Raw genomic sequence first — 19232 nt, 5'->3', positions numbered from 1 at the left:
AGTCCTTCCAATGGTCCAGTTGATAAGGGCACTGTTCGGTGTAGTACTAAATCATATATGCCAAAGCATTACTGTTTAAATGCTCAATAAGTCTTTGCTGTAGTTATAATAGGTGTGCTACATTTGGCCTAAGCACACTTTGACTAGGGAGAGAAAAATCACGCAGGGTTCTTGATCACTATCTAGTGACTTCTATTTGAATGATCGCATATGTGGACATTGGGTGTGAACAGAGCCAAGTTTGGTTAAGATGTCCACCTCATTTGAATAGCATAAGGACACTCATATATGGACTGGGCATCTGAGCAAAATAACAGAGAGTAATAGGCTTTCGTGGAGCCCTGTGTCAACATGGAGTAGAACAGAAATTTGCATTCTAGCCCAATCAAAAAAGTCTATAACATTTCTGCCATGGAATATCTTAATGGTTCTGGAAAATGAGTTTAAAAAAAATAAAATGCATGGCATATGGGATGAGTGCAGGTTCTGCCTTTGATAATTGAGCAAATATTTCACAGGAGCACAAAACAGAATTTCCTGTGTTGAATTTATATAGATTGATTGGTAAAATTATTGGCCAGAGGAATTTCTTCCCAACAAGTGGCTTTAATTGTTCACTAATGGATTCACAACTAGTTAATCTGGCACTGAAGACACTAATTTAGCCTCACATATTCACAGAAAATGCAGAACATCAGAAGTAACAACCAAGTTGAAACCATAAGATAACTATAAGTGAATGACAAGACAACGTCTGAGTGGAAGATTCTGGACAGGGGGAGAATAATTTACCTAAATTTCAGTGTAACTGCTTTGCACAAACATAATGAAAATACAATTGGAAAAAAAACTAGTTCCAGATGAGAAAATTAAAATTAACAATGGACACACTTGGGGCAGAATTTTACGCTCCCCCCCAAGAACGGGATCGTGGCAGGGGGGTGGGGCGTAAATGGAGCGGGAGGTGCCAGGAGCCCTTCCCGACCCACTCCTGCCTCTGCCACCACTTTACGTAGGGCAGCGGTGGCGAAAAACAGCCTGTCTGCCCCAGGCCAATCAAGGCCCTTAAGTGGCCACTCACCTTGTGCCCGATGAAGGGGCGCCCCTGCTACCCCAAACACCCCCAACATCCAACACGCCCTCCAATCGACCACCCTTGCCTCGCCGGGGCCTGACTGATTACCCCTGGTGAGGCAACCAAGACTTACCTTTGCTCCAGGCTCCCTGACATCTTTTCTTAGAGCTGGGCTGTAGTCCCAGAAGTGGCCACCGCTCCCAGTGGCGCTGCTGGAACAGTTAACTGGCCAGCAGCTCTATTAGGCGGGACTTCGTACCTCAAGCGGGTGGAAGTCCCGCCTCAGAGCACTTAAAGCCCGGCGACCCACAAAATACGCGTCGGATCCCCAGGCGAGACGGTAGTTGGTTCGCCACCAACATTTTAGTCGGTGGCCGGCTCCCATCCACCGAAGGTAAAATCCCGGCCTTGGTGTCAAAATTAGTGTAAAAACACATATATAGTGCAAAATATCTGTAATTCTAAAGTTCAATTGATTTTATTGTATACATTGATAAATAATTCCAAGCTTTTCATATAAAATGGTTTTAATTGCACCAGGCAAGTAAAGTCATAGACACAGGATTTTTTTTTGAAAAGTTTAATTAGTATTATATTTTCTTCCTCAGTACAATGAAGAGCTCCATTATGTGGAACCATGCATAAATGACACTTTAGTACAAGCAGACAGAAACAACAAAGAGGTAAGTTAATAAACCTATATCATTTAGTCTTTGTAAGATATATTATCAAATCAAAATGTAGGTTATGTTTAGGTTACATATGTATTGTTAATGTGTTGAAAATATTCATTGATTTGAAAAAAATAGCACAATCACATCATCAGTTTGTTTGACTGTTTTAGAGATGATAAAGGGCCTTTCAGTATATGACAATAATACTGTGACACAATATTAGTGACAATTGAGAACATAATTTAAACCTAATCTTCCTTCAGGTAAAGACTAATTTAAATTAGCAAAATGTTACAGATGGATATCCAGGAGATGTTTTGTTACACTTTTTTTTTGAATTACAGTAATTACACAACAAAATTCGACAGGTACAGAAATTTTCTGGTTTACTCTTCATTATTCAAAATGACAGACCTGGTGCGCTTCTTTCAATGACTAACCATCTACCAGTAGAAACTGAGAAAAGTAGTAGCTTGAGAAAAAATTAATATGTGAATGTATTAAGAATCAATAAAAACTACAATGTGAAATTATGTAATTTCTTAATAGGTACTTAAGTACTCTTTAACCAGTTGTTTATATATTGTCAATTAACTTTGATGCCATCCATAATATTTCAACACATTGCGTATGTGCTCAGCATTGCAGTTGGATAATATAAATCCAGTAATCATAGACTATTCTATAGTTTATGACTTATTTATTGTTTGTAAAATCAAAAACGGCAAACCAGAAACATTTTGACGGCATTTCTTTCCTCCTTTATTTCAGGCCACTTCTCTTTTACATACAACACAATTAGCTAAACAACTGTTTTTGTCAGCTTTTTAAGGTGACAAAAGCTCAGAACTTTATAACTGAAGTTAGTTTGTTCTTAAATCAGGCACGTATCTCCTAAGCAAACTGACTATAAAGCGACAGAATTCTGTAAAAATAGCAGCCAATTTGCAGAGATTGAAATCTTCAAATTACATTTGCCCATCCATTTGTTGATGTTCTTCCTATTCAAACCCTACATACAGAAAGTAAGGCTTTCTTCTGCTGTCAGCAGTGACAATAACCATCCCATCTATATTGTCAAGTGAATGAGTGATAGATGTGAAATGTCTACTTGCTGCTTAAATGGCTCTAGAATGCTTCGATTTCTTATGTTTTTCGTCCCTGCCATTTTTGTCTAATAGAAATCCAAATTAACAGTAGTAGGGTGGTTACGTTACTGGACTAATAATCCAGAGAATGTGAGTTCAAGTCCCACTGTGGCAGCCTCAGAATTTGAATTCACTTTAAAAGGAAATTTGGAATTTAAAAAAAAATCTGGTTCAGTTAAAAAAACAAGTGGCCATGAAGCTGACAGATTGTTATAAAAATCAAGAATGGTTCCAAGAATGAGGGACTTCAATTCCATGGATAGATTGGAGAACTGGGGTTTTTCTCCTTAGAGAAGGTTGAGAGGAGATTTGATAGCGGTGTTCAAAATCATGAGGGGTCTAGACGGAGTAGACAGAGAGAAACTTTTCCCATTCGTGGAAGTCGAGAATCAGAGGACACCGATTTAAGGTGATTGGCAAAAGAACCAAAGGTGACATGAGGAAAGACATTTTTACACAGCATGTGGTTAGGATCTGGAATGCACTGCCTGAGAGTGTGGTGGAGGCAGATTCAATTCTGGCTTTCAAAAGGGATAAGCACCTGAAAAAAGAAAATTTGCAGGGCTGCATGGAAAGGATGGAGGGGTGGGACTAACTGAGATGCCCTTGCAGAGAGCTGGCATGGGCTTGGCAGGCCATGTGTTTTCCTTCTGTCCTGTAACCATTCTATGGTTCTGTGATTCTACGATTCTCTAATGTCCTTTAGGGAAGGAAATCTACTGTCTTACTTGGTTTGACCTATATGCAACTCCAGTCTGAAACAATGTGGCTGATCCATAAATGCCTTCTGAAGTGGTCTAGCAAGCCACTCAGTCAAGGCATCTGGCCTTGCTAGCAATGCACACATCCTGAGACTGAATAATAATTAAAAAAATAACATAGTATACAAATAGCAAACTACTTATTAATGCTAATAATGCCTAAAAACAGCTGTTTTTGTTCTCAATATTCGTGTTTCAGAATTCAGTTGATTAGCTACATAAAACACATTGGAAAACAGGAATGATTACAAGGTAGCAATTAGGATTCAAATGGCATCATAAATAATGAAATTCACACTCGAATGAATCCTAAGATTAGATTACAGCCTTGAAATCATTCTCTTCTATCTTAATTTTAATATAGAGAAAAGAGCTTGCATTTATATAGTGTCTTCTTATGTCCTCAGGATGTCCTAAAGTGCTTCACAGCCATTGAATTACAATCAATGGATTTTTGAAGTGCAGTCAAGGTTCTAATGTAGGCAAATGCAGAAACCAGTTTGAACAGTGAAATGCCCCACAAACTGCAAATTAGATAAATGATCACCTAATCTTTTTTTGTTGATAGTGTTTTTGAAGGAGGAAATTTGACAGAAGAATTACCGTCTTCACATAGTACCACAGTATCTTTTATATCCACATGAACAGACAGATATAGCCTCAATTTAAGGTCTCATCTGAAAGCAGCACTTCCCAAGACGCAGTGCCGTTCCTCAGTATTACATTCAATGTGAACCAAGACTATGTGATCAGGTTCTGGAGTGGGGCTTTAATCACAGCTGTCTGACTCAGAAGACAGAACTGTGTCATAGCCCCCACCCCACCAGTTGCTCCCACCAACCCCTCCCCCCACCCCCCCACTTTTCTCCCATTTTCTTTCCTTTAGGCAGTGACTTATGCAAGGCTACAGATCAAGAGACAGTAGCGACTTTTTGGTACCATATTCAAGGGACTATTTTTCATGTGTGCGCTCACTGAATTTTGATGTTATTCATTTTTATCCAACCCCTTTTCATGTCATCAGAACACTTACATATGTGCTCTTTCTAACATGGGCCATCAGATAACAATAACGACTGCGAAATTGACTAGTTTATTCCCTCTCTAGTTTGAGGTATTGAAGCACACTGTAGTGCTACAACTTGCATGTAAACTGAAATGAGTTAACTCAGCATTGATCAGGGAGTCAACCTGGGACCTTCCTGATTATTGTAGCTCAGTAACATGCCACATCTCATGCTTCATTTACCCACTAAACTGTCTTTGAATTTTCATTTATTTTATTAAGGTTGAGACTCTCATTGGTTCAGCTGTATTTTTTTTGTCAGGATATTTTGTGAGGCCAAAAAGCCATGCACATATTTATTGGTAATATTGCTTGAACAGAAATGCATCTTTTATGTAACAAAAGCAATTAAAATTGAGGCATAATTTTCAAAGTCATTTTAATCCTTTGTGGATTTCTGTGATAAGTAAATTGGCAAAGGAGAGCACTGCATCATGACATTCAGAGATGGGTATTAAAGACTTTTGTGACATAATTACTGCAGGTCTGCAGAAATAATCTGCAGTTAATTACAGGAGAACTGTATGTCGAATGCTTGGTATATTGGAAGAAAATCCATAGCCTGTCAAATGATAGTCTTGCTACACATTTCAGAAATAACTCAGTACCTTTATTCATAGACAATGGCTATTGTTTACAGAATATTTCTGCTAGTTACATAGTATGTTCAGTTCAGATTTATGATAAATGCAAACTGTTATTCATATTTTGAAGATGATGATTAATTCAGCCGAGCTTTGCTGAAGTTGTACTAAATGCCTAAGCTGATAAGTTTTTATCCTGAGTAGTTTGCATTTTCAAATTAAAATGCAAAAAGCACTGTGTCATGATATCCTTGATCTTACTTGATTCATGGGGTAGAAAGTGGAGATTTAAGTACAGAAGCGGAAGAGGTATATTTAATGACTTAAGTTTATCTAAATGTGTTTTTAAAACCCTAAGATTAATGCTTTAAAGTTTAGTTAATAAGAAATATTTTGAAATTGCACCTATATTGTGACAATGCTATTGATTAAGGTGTGGGTATTCAGACAATAACACGGGAAATAAAACTATTGACATCGAAGGTGAAGTAATGAACAATCTATCGGCATGTAAAATATAGTGGGAGCTATGGGAATTCATTGAGATCAGCTATTTCTTAAGCTGAAGTGTCTTTAAATGCAGGTGTTCATCTATTGCTTTTATTGTAAAGCCTACTGTTCCCCCGTCTGAAGTAGCTAAGCAAAGATGAGTTAATTTCTAATCTGATGCCATCATTCACTGTCATCTTGTGGTATGCTTTTATTAATATCTTAAAATAAATAGGTATATTAGAGTATTAATAAAAGCACTGTTTTCAATGCTGCAAACCTCAGACTTTTGAAATGGAAGAAATGCATTCATTATACTGCACTGTCGCTTATTACTTGGAGGTAGAAGAATTTCAAAGGCTGCCTTGGTGTTAAACCTGCCCCATATTTGCACATGTTGAAGACTAATTTTTCTTTCATCTTGAGCCAGCAGGAAATAGAGAAAAAAAAATCATGCCATGGACCGGCATGTGAGTAAGCCACATTTGAAATTCTGGTCCAAAGCTATGATAATTGTCCCTGCTAACTTTAGGTCAAAAGGTCAAACATGTAGATTTAAGAGAGCAACATCAAAGGGAAAGGTATAAATCATGGTAGAGAAGCCGTTGGCCTTTAGTTGCAATGTGATAATCAGTGAGCTGATCATTTGATAATTAGAACAACAGTTGCAAAAAGACAATTAGCTGTAATTCTTTGCTGCTTCTTTGCATTTGAAGAGAGGGGATGTCACATAAATTATTTTGAGTACGTAATTATGCATCCAACCTTTTGGCTTTGAGTATTAAGTTCCCGAAATCTCATCCAATTCCTTAACCTTCATAGCAATCTTTTACATACCCTCAAATGAATAATAGTTTGGAAAAAACTGTTGGAAAACACAGCAATAGTTTGACCAAGGCTCAAGCACAACTAATAAAGTGGCTTTTTTTCCCTGTGACTGAATAGTTGCATTTTTAGAGTTTTGTTTATATCATCCTTGTAAAAGAAGTCTCTAATACCATTGTTGCATAAATTTTTACTTTTAAAGGAACAGTGTTAGAAGTATTTTACAGATTTCACTGTTTAGAAATAGTGCCAATTTACTGTAGTCATTATAGTGTATTAATTTTTTCCTTTATCTTGAAGAAAAAGAGTAGTTTTTAGCAAAGAAAACAATGTTTGAAACTTTAAAAATATTAAAATAACTGTCAGTTTTCCTTTGTCACTATTACTGCATCAGAACTTGTTGATACTGAAAAGTTCCTGTTTAGGCACTTCGTACAGATTTTAATTGTTCAAAAACTGCAGTGCACACCAAATATGCATTGCTGTCAGGTCAGGCTCAGGCTCATCACCAGCAGTGTCAAGTCTGAAAATTATCCCCACAGTATAAATGCAGCCTGACTCTGCTTGAAGGAGAGAATTTCATTTTGGAGTCAGGTCGGACCTTAATTCCAGATTTACACTACACAAGTTCATGGTTGGCATCCTTCCATCTACAAAAGATGATGGACATATTATGGGTGGCACAGTGGCGCAGTGGTTAGCACCGCTGCCTCACAGCTCCAGTGACCCAGGTTCGGTTCTGGGTACTGCCTGTGCGGAATTTGCAAGTTCTCCCTGTGACCGCGTGGGTTTCTGCCGGGTGCTCCAGTTTCCTCCCACAGCCAAAGACTTGCAGGTTGATAGGTAAATTGCTCCTAGTGTAGGTAGGTGGTAGGAGAATGGTGGGGATGTGGTAGGGAATATGGGATTAATGTAGGATTAGTATAAATGGGTGGTTGTTGGTCGGCACAGACTCGATGGGGCGAAGGGCCTGTTTCAGTGCTGTATCTCTCTATGACACACAGCAAACAATCCATTTGGGTGGGGTGTCCTCTCTTGGTGCACTTTTGCTGATGGCTGTGAAGGCCAATCCTTGAGAGGCAGGTTCTGCCACGTGCTGTACATGAAGCTGCCGAGTGATGCTGTGAATTGTTGTTTTTGGCATTGGCGCCTGTTGCCAAGCTGCTGTAGCTACTGGTCGTCATGGTAGTGCATGGCAGTCCACAAGATGTGTTGCCATTTCCCTCTTTCACCAGCTAGTGACTCCCAGGTGTGATAGTCAACATTTAGGGCCTTCATGGCACGTTTGCAAGCATCCTTGAAGCAGATCTTTGGGCACCCCACTGGTCATCTGGCCCTGGCTACCTCACCATGCAGAAGGACCTTGGGTACGCAACCATCTTCCATTCCGCAGACGTGTCAGTTCCACCGTAGCCGCCTCTGTTTGATTAGTGCCAGCACTCTTGGGAGCTCTGTCTTTGAGAGGACTGCCACATTTGTGATTTTGTCCTACCAGGCTTATACCCATAATGTGCCACAGACAGCGAAGATAGAAATTATTGAGCTTCTTTTCCTGGTTGCTGTAAGACGCCCATGTTTCACAGCCATACAGCAAGGTGCTGAGAACACAGGCCTTAAAAACCATCAGCTTGGTCCTAAGGGTCAGCTTGGTATTATCCCATGCGTGCTTCAAGGTGGTAACTGCTATTCCTATCTGTGTATCAAGCTCTGCATTACAAATTCAGCACTGATGCTAAACTTACCATGTAAATGCACCCTTACTACCTACATAAAGAATCTTCTCCATTTGTTAGGAACAATCCTACATTGTGGACAATTTGGACTAATTCCAAGTCCTTCACAAAAAGCTGAGTAGAAACTGGTCTTCCAAAGTTCATGCAGTGGAAAGAGATCTATTTTTAAGAACCAAGTAAAGCACAGGTACTACACATTAGAAGTTTGCTTGATTGCTCCACTGATAGCCCAAAGGGCTGTTCCATAACCTGGAACAGTCAGCAGTCAGGTGTGCTGCTAAGCCTTAATTAGAATTAGAATTAGAACATTACAGCGCAGTACAGGCCCTTCGGCCCTCGATGTTGCGCCGATCATCTGACCTACACTATTCCATTTTCATCCATATGTCTATCCAATGACCACTTAAATGCCCTTAAAGTTGGCGAGTCTACTACTGTTGCAGGCAGGGCGTTCCACGCCCCTACTACTCTCTGCGTAAAGAAACTACCTCTGACATCTGTCCTATATCTTTCACCCCTCAACTTAAAGCTATGTCCCCTCGTGTTTGCCATCATCATCCGAGGAAAAAGACTCTCACTATCCACCCTATCTAACCCTCTGATTATCTTGTATGTCTCTATTAAGTCACCTCTCCTCCTCCTTCTCTCTAACGAAAACAACCCCAAGTCCCTTAATGACCAGATGATTCTGATGGTCAGTTGTATCCATTAAAACAATTTTCTAATGTGCACAGAGGTCACTAGTTGCCAACAAAAGTTTCAAGTGTTAGAAACTGGTTAGTAAAGTTGTCATTCTCTGATAGTGCTGTATAAGAGCAAGGTGTGCCTCAAACAGTTGTATAGAATTATAGAATTTACAGTATAGAAACAGTTCATTTGGTTCAATTCTGTGTTTATCTCCACACAAGTTTGCTCCCATTCTAATTTCTACTTCTCGCCCTACCACTCAATCCTTCTATTCCTTTCTCCCTAATGTATTTATCTAGCTTCACTTTAAACGCATCTATGCTATTTGCCACAATCACTTCATGCAGAAGTGAGTTCCCCATTCTCACCATCTCTGAGTAAAGTGGTTTCTCCTGAATCCTTATTGCTATTAGTGCCTATCTTATATTCATGGCCCCTAGTTTTGGACTCCTTATGAGTGGAAGCATCTTCTCTACTTCTACACAATTGAACCCCATTATTGAACTCCATCGTAATTTTAAAGACCTCTATCAGGTCACCTTCAGTTTTCTCTAGAGAAAAGAACCCCAGCTTGTTCAGTAGCACTGAAGGATTTGCTGTTTTCGAATGGAGCAACATCAGATGATTATGCAGCTAAGGATTGCTGATGTTAGGGACAAATTGATGGTCTAATTCTGGCATCCAACCTCAGCTCCCCTGTATTGCCATATTGACTACTTGTGCCAGCATCCGTTTATAGTTCTCAGTGATCAGAATCAGAACAGAGCATTGTATAATTCCAAGGTTGGAGAAACTTGGCCTCATGTTTGTCTCTGTCAGCACTCCAAGACTATGCAACACTGATTTCACAGTTACCTGCGTGGTAGTTCTCATGTCAAATGTAACAATAATCAGAGCACTTTGGAGTAATACTCTATTGCCTCCTGAGTCACCACATTTGTTACCATTTTCTTCATGACAATTTCCAGTACAATGGCCATTGATATAGCCTATTATGCATGCCAGGAAAATATATCTCGATCCTCCCCAGATTTTCACCAAGCATAGTACACATGGTCACTATGAGAATCTATGTATTGTACTGGTGTTCCAATAACCTTAGGCTTACTGACATCTACCTATTTATGTCCTATACTTTGGGCCTTTGCCTTCCACCTCTCCTTGGGGCATCTTTAATGCAGCTTCTACCACTGGAGGTGCTACACCATCCCTGCTTGGAGAGTCCTCCTGTGCTGTTGATTCATTTACATCGTGAAGGCACAGACTTCTCTAAATCTATGGTGGTGTCTGATGTGGTAGCAGTGGTTGCATCAGTAGCATGTGGTGCAGTAAATGCTCTTGAATAATAGATGGTCCCAGTTGTTTTGTAGGAGAAAAATAAGCTAGATGATTGCAATCATCAATCATAGGTGATTTCATGTTCTCTAATTCTTGGGTGCAATGTCAGCATGGAGGACATTTACCAAATTCAATGGGGAATACTGCAATTGCAGCTTTAAGCATCCTCCAGGGTTTCCAGACTAAATAGTTCCACAACAGCTTTTTGTAATCTCTTAAAATTTGCGTTGCTCAGCATTTGTGATTTAAGAGTCTGGATTTGTGCTTCTTGATGTCTTGGAATTTTTCCCTGAAAGGTGTGGGAGACAGGATTGACACAACTGGTAATGTCATCACAGGCTTGTTTTGTTGTGTATTGATTGGGGGGGAGGGGGGGGGAGAGCTTCCTGCATTGATTATTGCCCGAATGACCAGTAATAATGGATGCCTTAGTATAATTAAAGTTTGGCCTTCTCCAATGGTTTCCAAATCACAGTTCTAAAGTTTCCAAACAGCATATCTAGATGGTGACCAGTTTACTTTTTATCAATAAGGTTAGTAACATCTTGTGATGAATCTTGTGGTTTTTGTAATTTACGGTGATATGTAATTAATTTTTAAAATGTCAACTCTATGCGGCAAATCCAACACAGACTCGAGATGAGATATTTTAGAAGAATATTCCCGTTTGTATTTTTTTTATTCGTTCATGGGATTTGGGCATTGCTGGCAAGGCCAGCATTTATTGCCCATCCCTAATTGCCCTTGAGAAGGTGGTAGTGAGCTGCGTTCTTGAACCGCTGCAGTCCTTGGGGCGTAGGCACGCCAATAGTGCTGTTAGGAAGGGAGTTCCAGGATTTTGACCCAGCGACAGTGAACGGCGATATAGTTTCAAGTCAGGATGATGTGAAACTTGGAGGTGGTGGTGTTCCCACACATCTGGTGCACTTGTCCTTCTAGGTGGTAGAGGTCACAGGTTTGGAAGGCGCTGCCGAAGGAATCTTGGTGAGTTGCTGCAGTGCATGCTTTACTTTGACCTTGTTTAAGCTCGATGGATTATACAGGTGCCCTGTCCCCATGGATGTGAATACTGAATGCGTTATCATATACCTTCAGCAGTCAAATCAGAAACTGCATTGATATCCTGGCTGATGAGGCTGCTGGATTCATGGGAGATCAGCTGATCAGTCAGCTGTTGCAGTACCAGCACATCTTGCTGTCAGGATCAATAGAGGATAATTATACTTAGAATTAGCAGTCACCTCTTCTTCAAAGTACAGATTATATTTCAAACAGTATATTTTACCTTTTGAAAAATAAAACCCATTTGAAGTAACACTTCGCTTCCAACTAAATCCTGTAATTTTCCAAGTTTCAACTACAAGTACCCTGTGATTTTCAGTCACACTTCCTGTTAACATGGTCGAAAGGTTAATTTCCTGCTAACTCGTGGATAAACTGATTATTGCAGCTTTGCTATTAATTCACTAAACTTCATGAATGACAGTTAGCTCGTCTGAACAAATTGCAGCGTTCCTGGATTTCTGCTAATTGTTAATGGCGCATGGACATTTCTTCCATTGAAGAGCCTAACAACCAACACTCAGAAGCTCATTCCTTATGTATTTGTGTGAGTATATCTATTTGTAAGGAAAAAATGTTTTGGGGACCATTCTGCATATTGGTAAAATAATGGTTTTGATTCATTGAGCAACATTAATGTCAAGCTGCATTTCTAAATATTGCTTTAACTCGTGATAACTGCTTGTTGCCAGTTTGGTAAAAGTGCCAATTGAGCCAATTATTAGGGATGTGTTTAATAAATTTATGTAAATCTGATATTTTCTGATAACGTTTACAATGACCTGGATTTTGCGGTAGTAATGATGGTGACACTGTCAATGTTCACTGTTCTTACTCATCTGAAACTGACAGCAACTTCTGTTGGATTTCAAAATACATAACTGTGAGGTCATCCACTTTGAATCTAAAATGAAAAGAGCAGAGTACTTCCTAAATGGTGAAAACCTAAAAGCCGTTAAGGTCCAAGAGACTTGGGTTAAGGTACATAGATCATTAAAATAACATAAACAAGGGACAGTAGCGTAATAGGAACATAGGAGGCTATTCAGCCTGTCAGCCTGCTCTGCCATTCAATTAGATCATGGCTGATCATCTACCTCAAAGCCACTTTGCCACGACACACAAAAAAAATCCCGGGAAGCGATGCTGATGTTGAATTGAGCACTTTCAGATAACTTATGTGTATAATACTGTCTAGCACGGCCAGGAGTAGAGCGAAGCAGTGTGAAGCAGACCAGGAGCAGAGTGGAGCAATGCTAAACTTACTGGACCAGGAATTCAGATGCCTGTACTAATGCCCTGGAGACATGAGTTCAAATCTCATCACGACATTGGCAGGAATTTAAATTCAATGAATTAATAAATCTGGAATTAAAAAGCTGGTCTCAGTAATGATGATCATGAAACTACTGAAATGTCATTAAAAACCCATCTGGTTCACTAATGTCCTTTAGGGAAGAGAATCTGCCATTCTTATCCGATTTGGCCTACACGTGACTATAGACCCACAAAAATGTGGTTGACTCTTAATTACCCTCTGAAATGGCCTCGAAAGCCATTCAGTTGTCAAAGGCAATTAGGGATGGGCAACAAACACTGGCCTTTCCAGCGATGCCCACATCCCATGAAAGAATAAAAAAAACGGATCTGGCAGCTCAAAACTGGGCATCTGTGAGGCACTGTGGGCTTTTATCAGCAGCAGAATCCTATTCAACCACAATCTGTAATCTGATGGCCTAGCATATCCCTCACTCTTCCATTACCATCAAGCCAGGGGACTAACCCTAGTTTAATGAGGATTGTAGGAGAGCATAGAATTGTTACAGTACAAAGGAAGGCGAGTTGACCCATCATGTTTGTGCTCGCCTTCCTAAGGAGCAATTCCCTCAACATCCCTGTACATTCCTCCTCTTCAAATATTTAGAAAATTTAGAAAATGTGGAAATATTTACAGCACAGAAGGAGGCCACTCTGCCCACCATGCCTGTACCTCCCGAAAAACAAACCACCCACCTAATCCCATTTTCCACCACTTGGTCTGTATCCCTGGAGCTTACTGGACTTAAAGTGCATGTCCAGATTGAGGGTTTCTGCCTCAACTACCCTTTCAGGCAGTGAATTCTAGACCCCGACCACCCTCTGGGTGAAAAAATATTTCCTCTTCTCTTCTCTAATCCTTCTACCAATCACTTTAAATCTATGCCTCCTAGTAACTGACCCCTCTGCTAAGGGAAATTGGTCCTTCCTATCCATCTATCCAGGCTTCTCACAGCCTTGCACACCTCATTCGATTCTCCCTTGAGCCTTCTCTGTTCCAAGGAAAACAACCCCAACCTATCCAATCTTTCCTCATAGCTGCAATTTTCCAGTTCTGGCAACATCCTCGTAGTTCTCCTCTGTACCCTCTCTAATGCAATTGCATCCTTTCTGTGATGAGGTGACCAGAACTGCATGCAGTACTCAAGTTGTAGCCTAACTAGTGTTTTATGTAGCTCCAGCATAACCTCCCTGCTCTTACATTCTATGCCTCGGCTAACAAAGGAAAGTATTCCATATGCCTTCTTAACCACCTTATTGACCTGTCCTGCTACCTTCAGGGATCTGTGGACATGCACTCCAAGGTCTCTCACTTCCTCTACACCTCTCAGTATCCTCCCATTTACTGTGCATTATTTTGCCTTGTTTGATCTCCCCAAATGATCTACCGCACACTTCTCCAGGTTGAATTCCATTTGCCATTTTTTCTGCCCACCTGACTAGTCCATTAGTATCTTCCTGCAGTCTACAGCTTCCCTCCTCATTATCAACCACATGACCAATTTTTGTGTCATCTGCAAACTTCTTGATCATGCCCCCTACATTTAAGCCCAAATCATTAATATATACCACAAAAAGCAGGGGTCCCAGTACTGAGCCCTTTGGACCCCACTGGAAACAGTCTTCCAGTCACAAAAACACCTGTCAACCATTACCCTTTGTTTCCTGCCATTGAGCCAATTTTGTATCCACCTTGCCACATTTCCCTGGATCCCATGGACTTTTAGTTTTAAACCAGTCTGCCATGTTGGATCTTGTCAAAAGCCTTGCTAAAATCCATGTTGACCACATCAACTGCACTACCCTCATCAATCCTCCTTGTTACCTTCTCAAACAATTCAATCAAGTTGATCAGGCATGATATTCCCTTAACAAATCCATGCTGACTGTCCTTGATTACTCTGTACCTTTCTAAGTGACAGTTTATCCTGTCTCTCAGAATTGATTCCAATAATTTGCCCACTACCAAGGTTAGACTGATGGCCTATAGTTATTCAGTCCAACCCTCACTCCCTTTTTAAACAAAGGTACACGTTAGCAGTCTTCCAATTCTCTGGCACCTCACCTGCATCCAGTGAGAATTGGAAAATGATGATCAGAGCATCCATTATTTCCTCGCTGGCTTCCTTTAACAGCCTGGGATGCATTTCATCTGGTCCTGATGATTTATCCACTTTCAATTATGCTAATCCCCTTAATACTTGCTCTCTCCCTATGTTTATCACATCCAATAGTTCGCTCCTCCTCCTCCTTAACTACATTTGCTTGCATTGTCTCCCTCTTTTGTGAAGACAGAGGCAAAGTATTCATTAAGTATTCATACCTACATCTTCCACCTCTACATATAGGTGACCTTTTTGGATTTTTTATGTGTCCTACTCTTTCCTTAGTTAACCTCTTACTCTTAATGTATTGATAAAATATCTTTGGGTTCTCCTTGATTTTACTTGCCAATATTCTTTCATTCCCTATCTTTGTTTTCCTAATTTCCTTTTTGATTTCACCCCTGCACTTTCTATACTGCTCTTGACTTTCTGCAGTATTGAGTTCTCAATGTCTGATATAAGCTTTCCTTTGCTGTCTTATCTTACCCTGTAAGCTCCTTGACATCCAACGGCGTTCTAGATTTGGCCGTCTCATCCTTTTTCTTTGTGGGAACATGTTTACTCTGAACCCTTTGAATCTCCCCTTTGAAAGCCTCCCACTGCTCGAACATTGATTTATCTTCAAGTAGCTGTTTCCAGTCCATTTTTGCTAAATCACTCCTCAGCTTAGTAAAATTGGCCTTACCCCAATTTAGAATTTTAACTCCTGTTCTATCTTTGTCCTTTTCTATAATTATATTAAACCTAACTGAATTATGATCACTACCACCAAAATGCTCTCCCACTGCCACTCCTTCCACCTGCCCAGCTTCATTTCCTAAAAGTAAGTCCAGAACCACACCCTTTCTTGTTGGACTTTCAACATACTGGCCAAAAAGTTCTCCTGAATGCACTTCAAGAATTCTGTTCCCTTCATTTCTTTCACACTAAAACTATCCCAGTTGATAGTTAGGTTGTGAAAATCCCCTACTATTACTGCCCTGTTGTTTTTTGCCTGTCTCAAGAGATTTGCCAACATATTTGCTCTTCTATCTCCCTCTGACTGTTTGGAGATCTGTAGTACACTCCCAATAGTGTGGCAGCCTTTTTTGTTCCTTAGCTCAATCCATATGGCCTCATTTGATGATCCTTCTAACATATCATCCCTCCTCACAGCTATACTTGTTTCTCTGACCGAAATTGTCATTCCCCTTCCTTTTTTATACCCCTCTCTATCTCATCTGAAAACTCTGTAACCCGGAACTTTGAGCTGCCATTCCTGTCCCTCTTTAAGCCATGCTTCTGTAATCGCTATGACATCATACTGCCACTTTTCTGTCTGTGCCCTCAGCTCATCTGCTTTATTTGCTGAACTCCTTGCATTGAAGTAGATATCCTGGAACACTGCCATACTTTTTTTATTTTCTAATCTTTGTTTCCTCTGCCTTCCAGACTCATTCATTAATTTTCTGCCTTCTGTTTCCATTTCTCATTTTGTCCCTTCTGAATTCACCCTCACGTTCCCATCCCGCTGCCAAACTAGTTTAAAATCTTCCCAACAGCACTAGCAAACCTCCCTGCAAAGATATTTGTCCCAGCCCTGTTGAGGTGCAAACTATCCAGCCTGTAGAGGTCCCACCTCCCTCAGAACTGGTCCCAGTGCCCCAGAAATCTTACGTCCTCCCTCCTGAGCCATCTATCCAGCCACACATTCATCTGCTCTGTCCTCCTATTTCTACACTGACTAGTGCGTGGCACTGGGAGTGATCCGGAGATTACTACCTTTAAGGTTGTGCTTTTTAATGTCTTTCCTATTACTTACACTTTGCCCACAGGAGCTCATTCATTTTTCTACCTATGTCGTTGTTACCAATATGGACCATGTCCTCTGGCTGTTCACCCTCCCCCTCCAGAATGTTCTTCAGCCGCTCAGTGACATCCATGACCCTGGCAATAGGGAGGGAACATACCATCCTGGATTCACGCCTGCGGCCACAAAAATGCCTGTCTGCTCCCCTAACTATAGAATCCCCTATCACTATTGCTCTACCAATCTTCCTTGTGCCCCCCTATACAGCTGTGCTACCAGTGGTGCCATGGACTTTTCTCTGGCTGCACTCCCCAAATGAACCATCACCCTCACCAGTATTCAAACTGAATACTGGTTGGAGAGTGAGATGCAGTCAGGGGACTCCTGCACTACCTGCCTCTTTTTGACTGTCTGGTGGTCACCCATTCCCTGTCTCCCTGTGTACCCTAAAGGTGCACGATGACCACATATATAAACGTGCTATCCATATAGCTCTCACCCTCATGTATGCACTGCAGTGACGCCAGCTGCTGCTCAAGTACCAAAACCCGGAGCTCAAGCTGCTGCAACTGATGACACTTCTTGCACAAATGGTTATACAGGACACAGGAATTGCACTGGAGTTCCCACATTGCACAGAGCAATGCCAAGAGCAGCACCAAGAGGTCCCAACCTGGTGAAGCTACAACACAGGACTACATGCATGTTAAACAGCAGGAGCAGCATGTTATAGACAGAGCTAAGCAATCCCTCAAACAACGGATCAGATCAAAGCTCTGGTGTCCTGCCACATCCAGTCGTGAATGATGGTGGACAATTAAACAACCAAAGGGAGGAGAAGGCTCTATGTACATCTGCATCCTTAATGATGGAGAGGCCAGCAGGTCAGTACAAAAGACAAGACTGAAAAATTCACAACCATCTTCAGCCAGAAATGCCAAGTGGATGATTCATCTCAGCATCACAGTCTTCAGCCAATTCAATTTACTCCGCGTGAAATCAAGAAACAGCTGAAGGTGGTGGATGCTGCTAAGGCTACAGGCTCTGACAACATCCCAGCTGTAATACTGAAGACCTCTGCCCCAGAATTAGCTGCATCCTTAGCCAAGCTGTTTCAGTGCAGCTACAACAACTCAATCTAGTTCACATTCTACTATCTTTGTAGTCACGTGATACAGTGCTAATTGGAGTTGTTGGCTAATCACAAAAATCAATCTCTATTAATGAGTCTAAAACAGACCCAGACATGTGGTGAAGAAAACCCAGAGTGGTGGAGAGCTTTGGGAACCATAGGTCCAAAGTCACTTGTTCCCCTCTGTCATGGAAGTGTAGTTTTTTTTTCTGTTTAAAACAGTGTGCTTTTAAGACTCTGTTTTAAAACAGTGTGCCTTTAAAAACTAAGGGGGCACAGTGTGCCAGCTGCACCTGTTTCCTAGGCCACAGCAGGAGAGAGAGGAGGTCACATGCTGTACTGTAACTTTTAACTGTGGGTAAGGGACCAGTTGAAACCAATATGATCTGGAACCAAACGAAGAATACTGTATACTGAAGGAAGAAGTTGTCTATTTCTCAGCAGAGAAATCTACATTGAGCTCAAACTATGTTTGCCTGAGGGAAAAAAAGCTCTGGAAAGCACATTTTCATTATTGGAGGTAGTAAATTCCGTTTTACTTTGAAACTCTAAGAAGACTGCTACAGAAGTAACATTCTCTATTGTTTATTTGTGTTTGTTGGAATTCTCAGTAAAAATTTTACCAAAAGACTGCCGCTTTTAAAATCAAAGCAGACCTATTGCATGCTTCTCAAAGAAAGAACTGTGTGACATCAGCTGCAGCTGAAATACCTTGAATGCCTATCTATTAAAGACTGTTTCATCGAATTTGCCTTGGAGACTTTGAGTGGCATCTGATTACTCTACTCTGGGACACCTCATCAACCGGGAACATAATTCACCAGGACTTACAACCCAGCTACTTATTTTATTCTGAAGAAACTATTTTTAAAAACCAGTTAACCATTTTTTTTGAATGTATGTGTGTGTGCATTGGGATGTTATAAGGTCTTTAGACATAAATTTATCTTAATAGTGTTAAGATTTAGTTTATTAATAAATAGTTAATTTGTTGTTGTCTACAGATACCTGGTTGGTGTATTTTATTCTGGTGGTTAATAAAGTGTTTAATTTGGCTGTTTTCCGGTTAGGTGGGAAAACTTTAATAATATACTGCGATCTGTGGAGTCATGGGACTGAATTGACAGTGCATTGGTCCCGCCTTGGTCAGAACACCTCAAAGACATTACATTTGGCACACATCATCTCTCAAATTACTCAGATACTGTGTTCCAAAATTCAATTTTTCTGAAAGAAAACTGTCTCATTTGAGTCATAGAGAGATACAGCACTGAAACAGGCCCTTCGGCCCACCGAGTCTGTGCCGACCAACAACCACCCATGTACACTAATCCTACCTTAATCCCATATTCCTTACCACATCCCCACCATTCTCCTACCACCTACCTACACTAGGGGCAATTTACAATGGGCAATTTACCTATCAACCTGCAAGTCTTTGGCTGTG

The 19232-nt window shown here is 40.7% G+C and overlaps 1 protein-coding gene across 1 annotated transcript in view; it reads left to right on the top strand.

Annotated features, from left to right (window-relative positions):
* cacna2d3a (calcium channel, voltage-dependent, alpha 2/delta subunit 3a) overlaps positions 1-19232 on the top strand; it is a 705663-nt gene that overhangs the window by 158054 nt on the left and 528377 nt on the right. Inside the window, exon 6 of the mRNA XM_068052271.1 lies at positions 1684-1758. Within this exon, the coding sequence (XP_067908372.1) occupies positions 1684-1758 (75 nt within the window). The remainder of the gene's footprint in view (positions 1-1683; positions 1759-19232) is intronic.

This window comes from Heterodontus francisci, chromosome 19, assembly GCF_036365525.1.
Source record: "Heterodontus francisci isolate sHetFra1 chromosome 19, sHetFra1.hap1, whole genome shotgun sequence".
NCBI classification, from domain to species: Eukaryota; Metazoa; Chordata; class Chondrichthyes; order Heterodontiformes; family Heterodontidae; genus Heterodontus; species Heterodontus francisci.
Note: the sequence above shows the minus strand (reverse complement) of the source record. Positions and strands in the feature narration are given on the sequence as shown.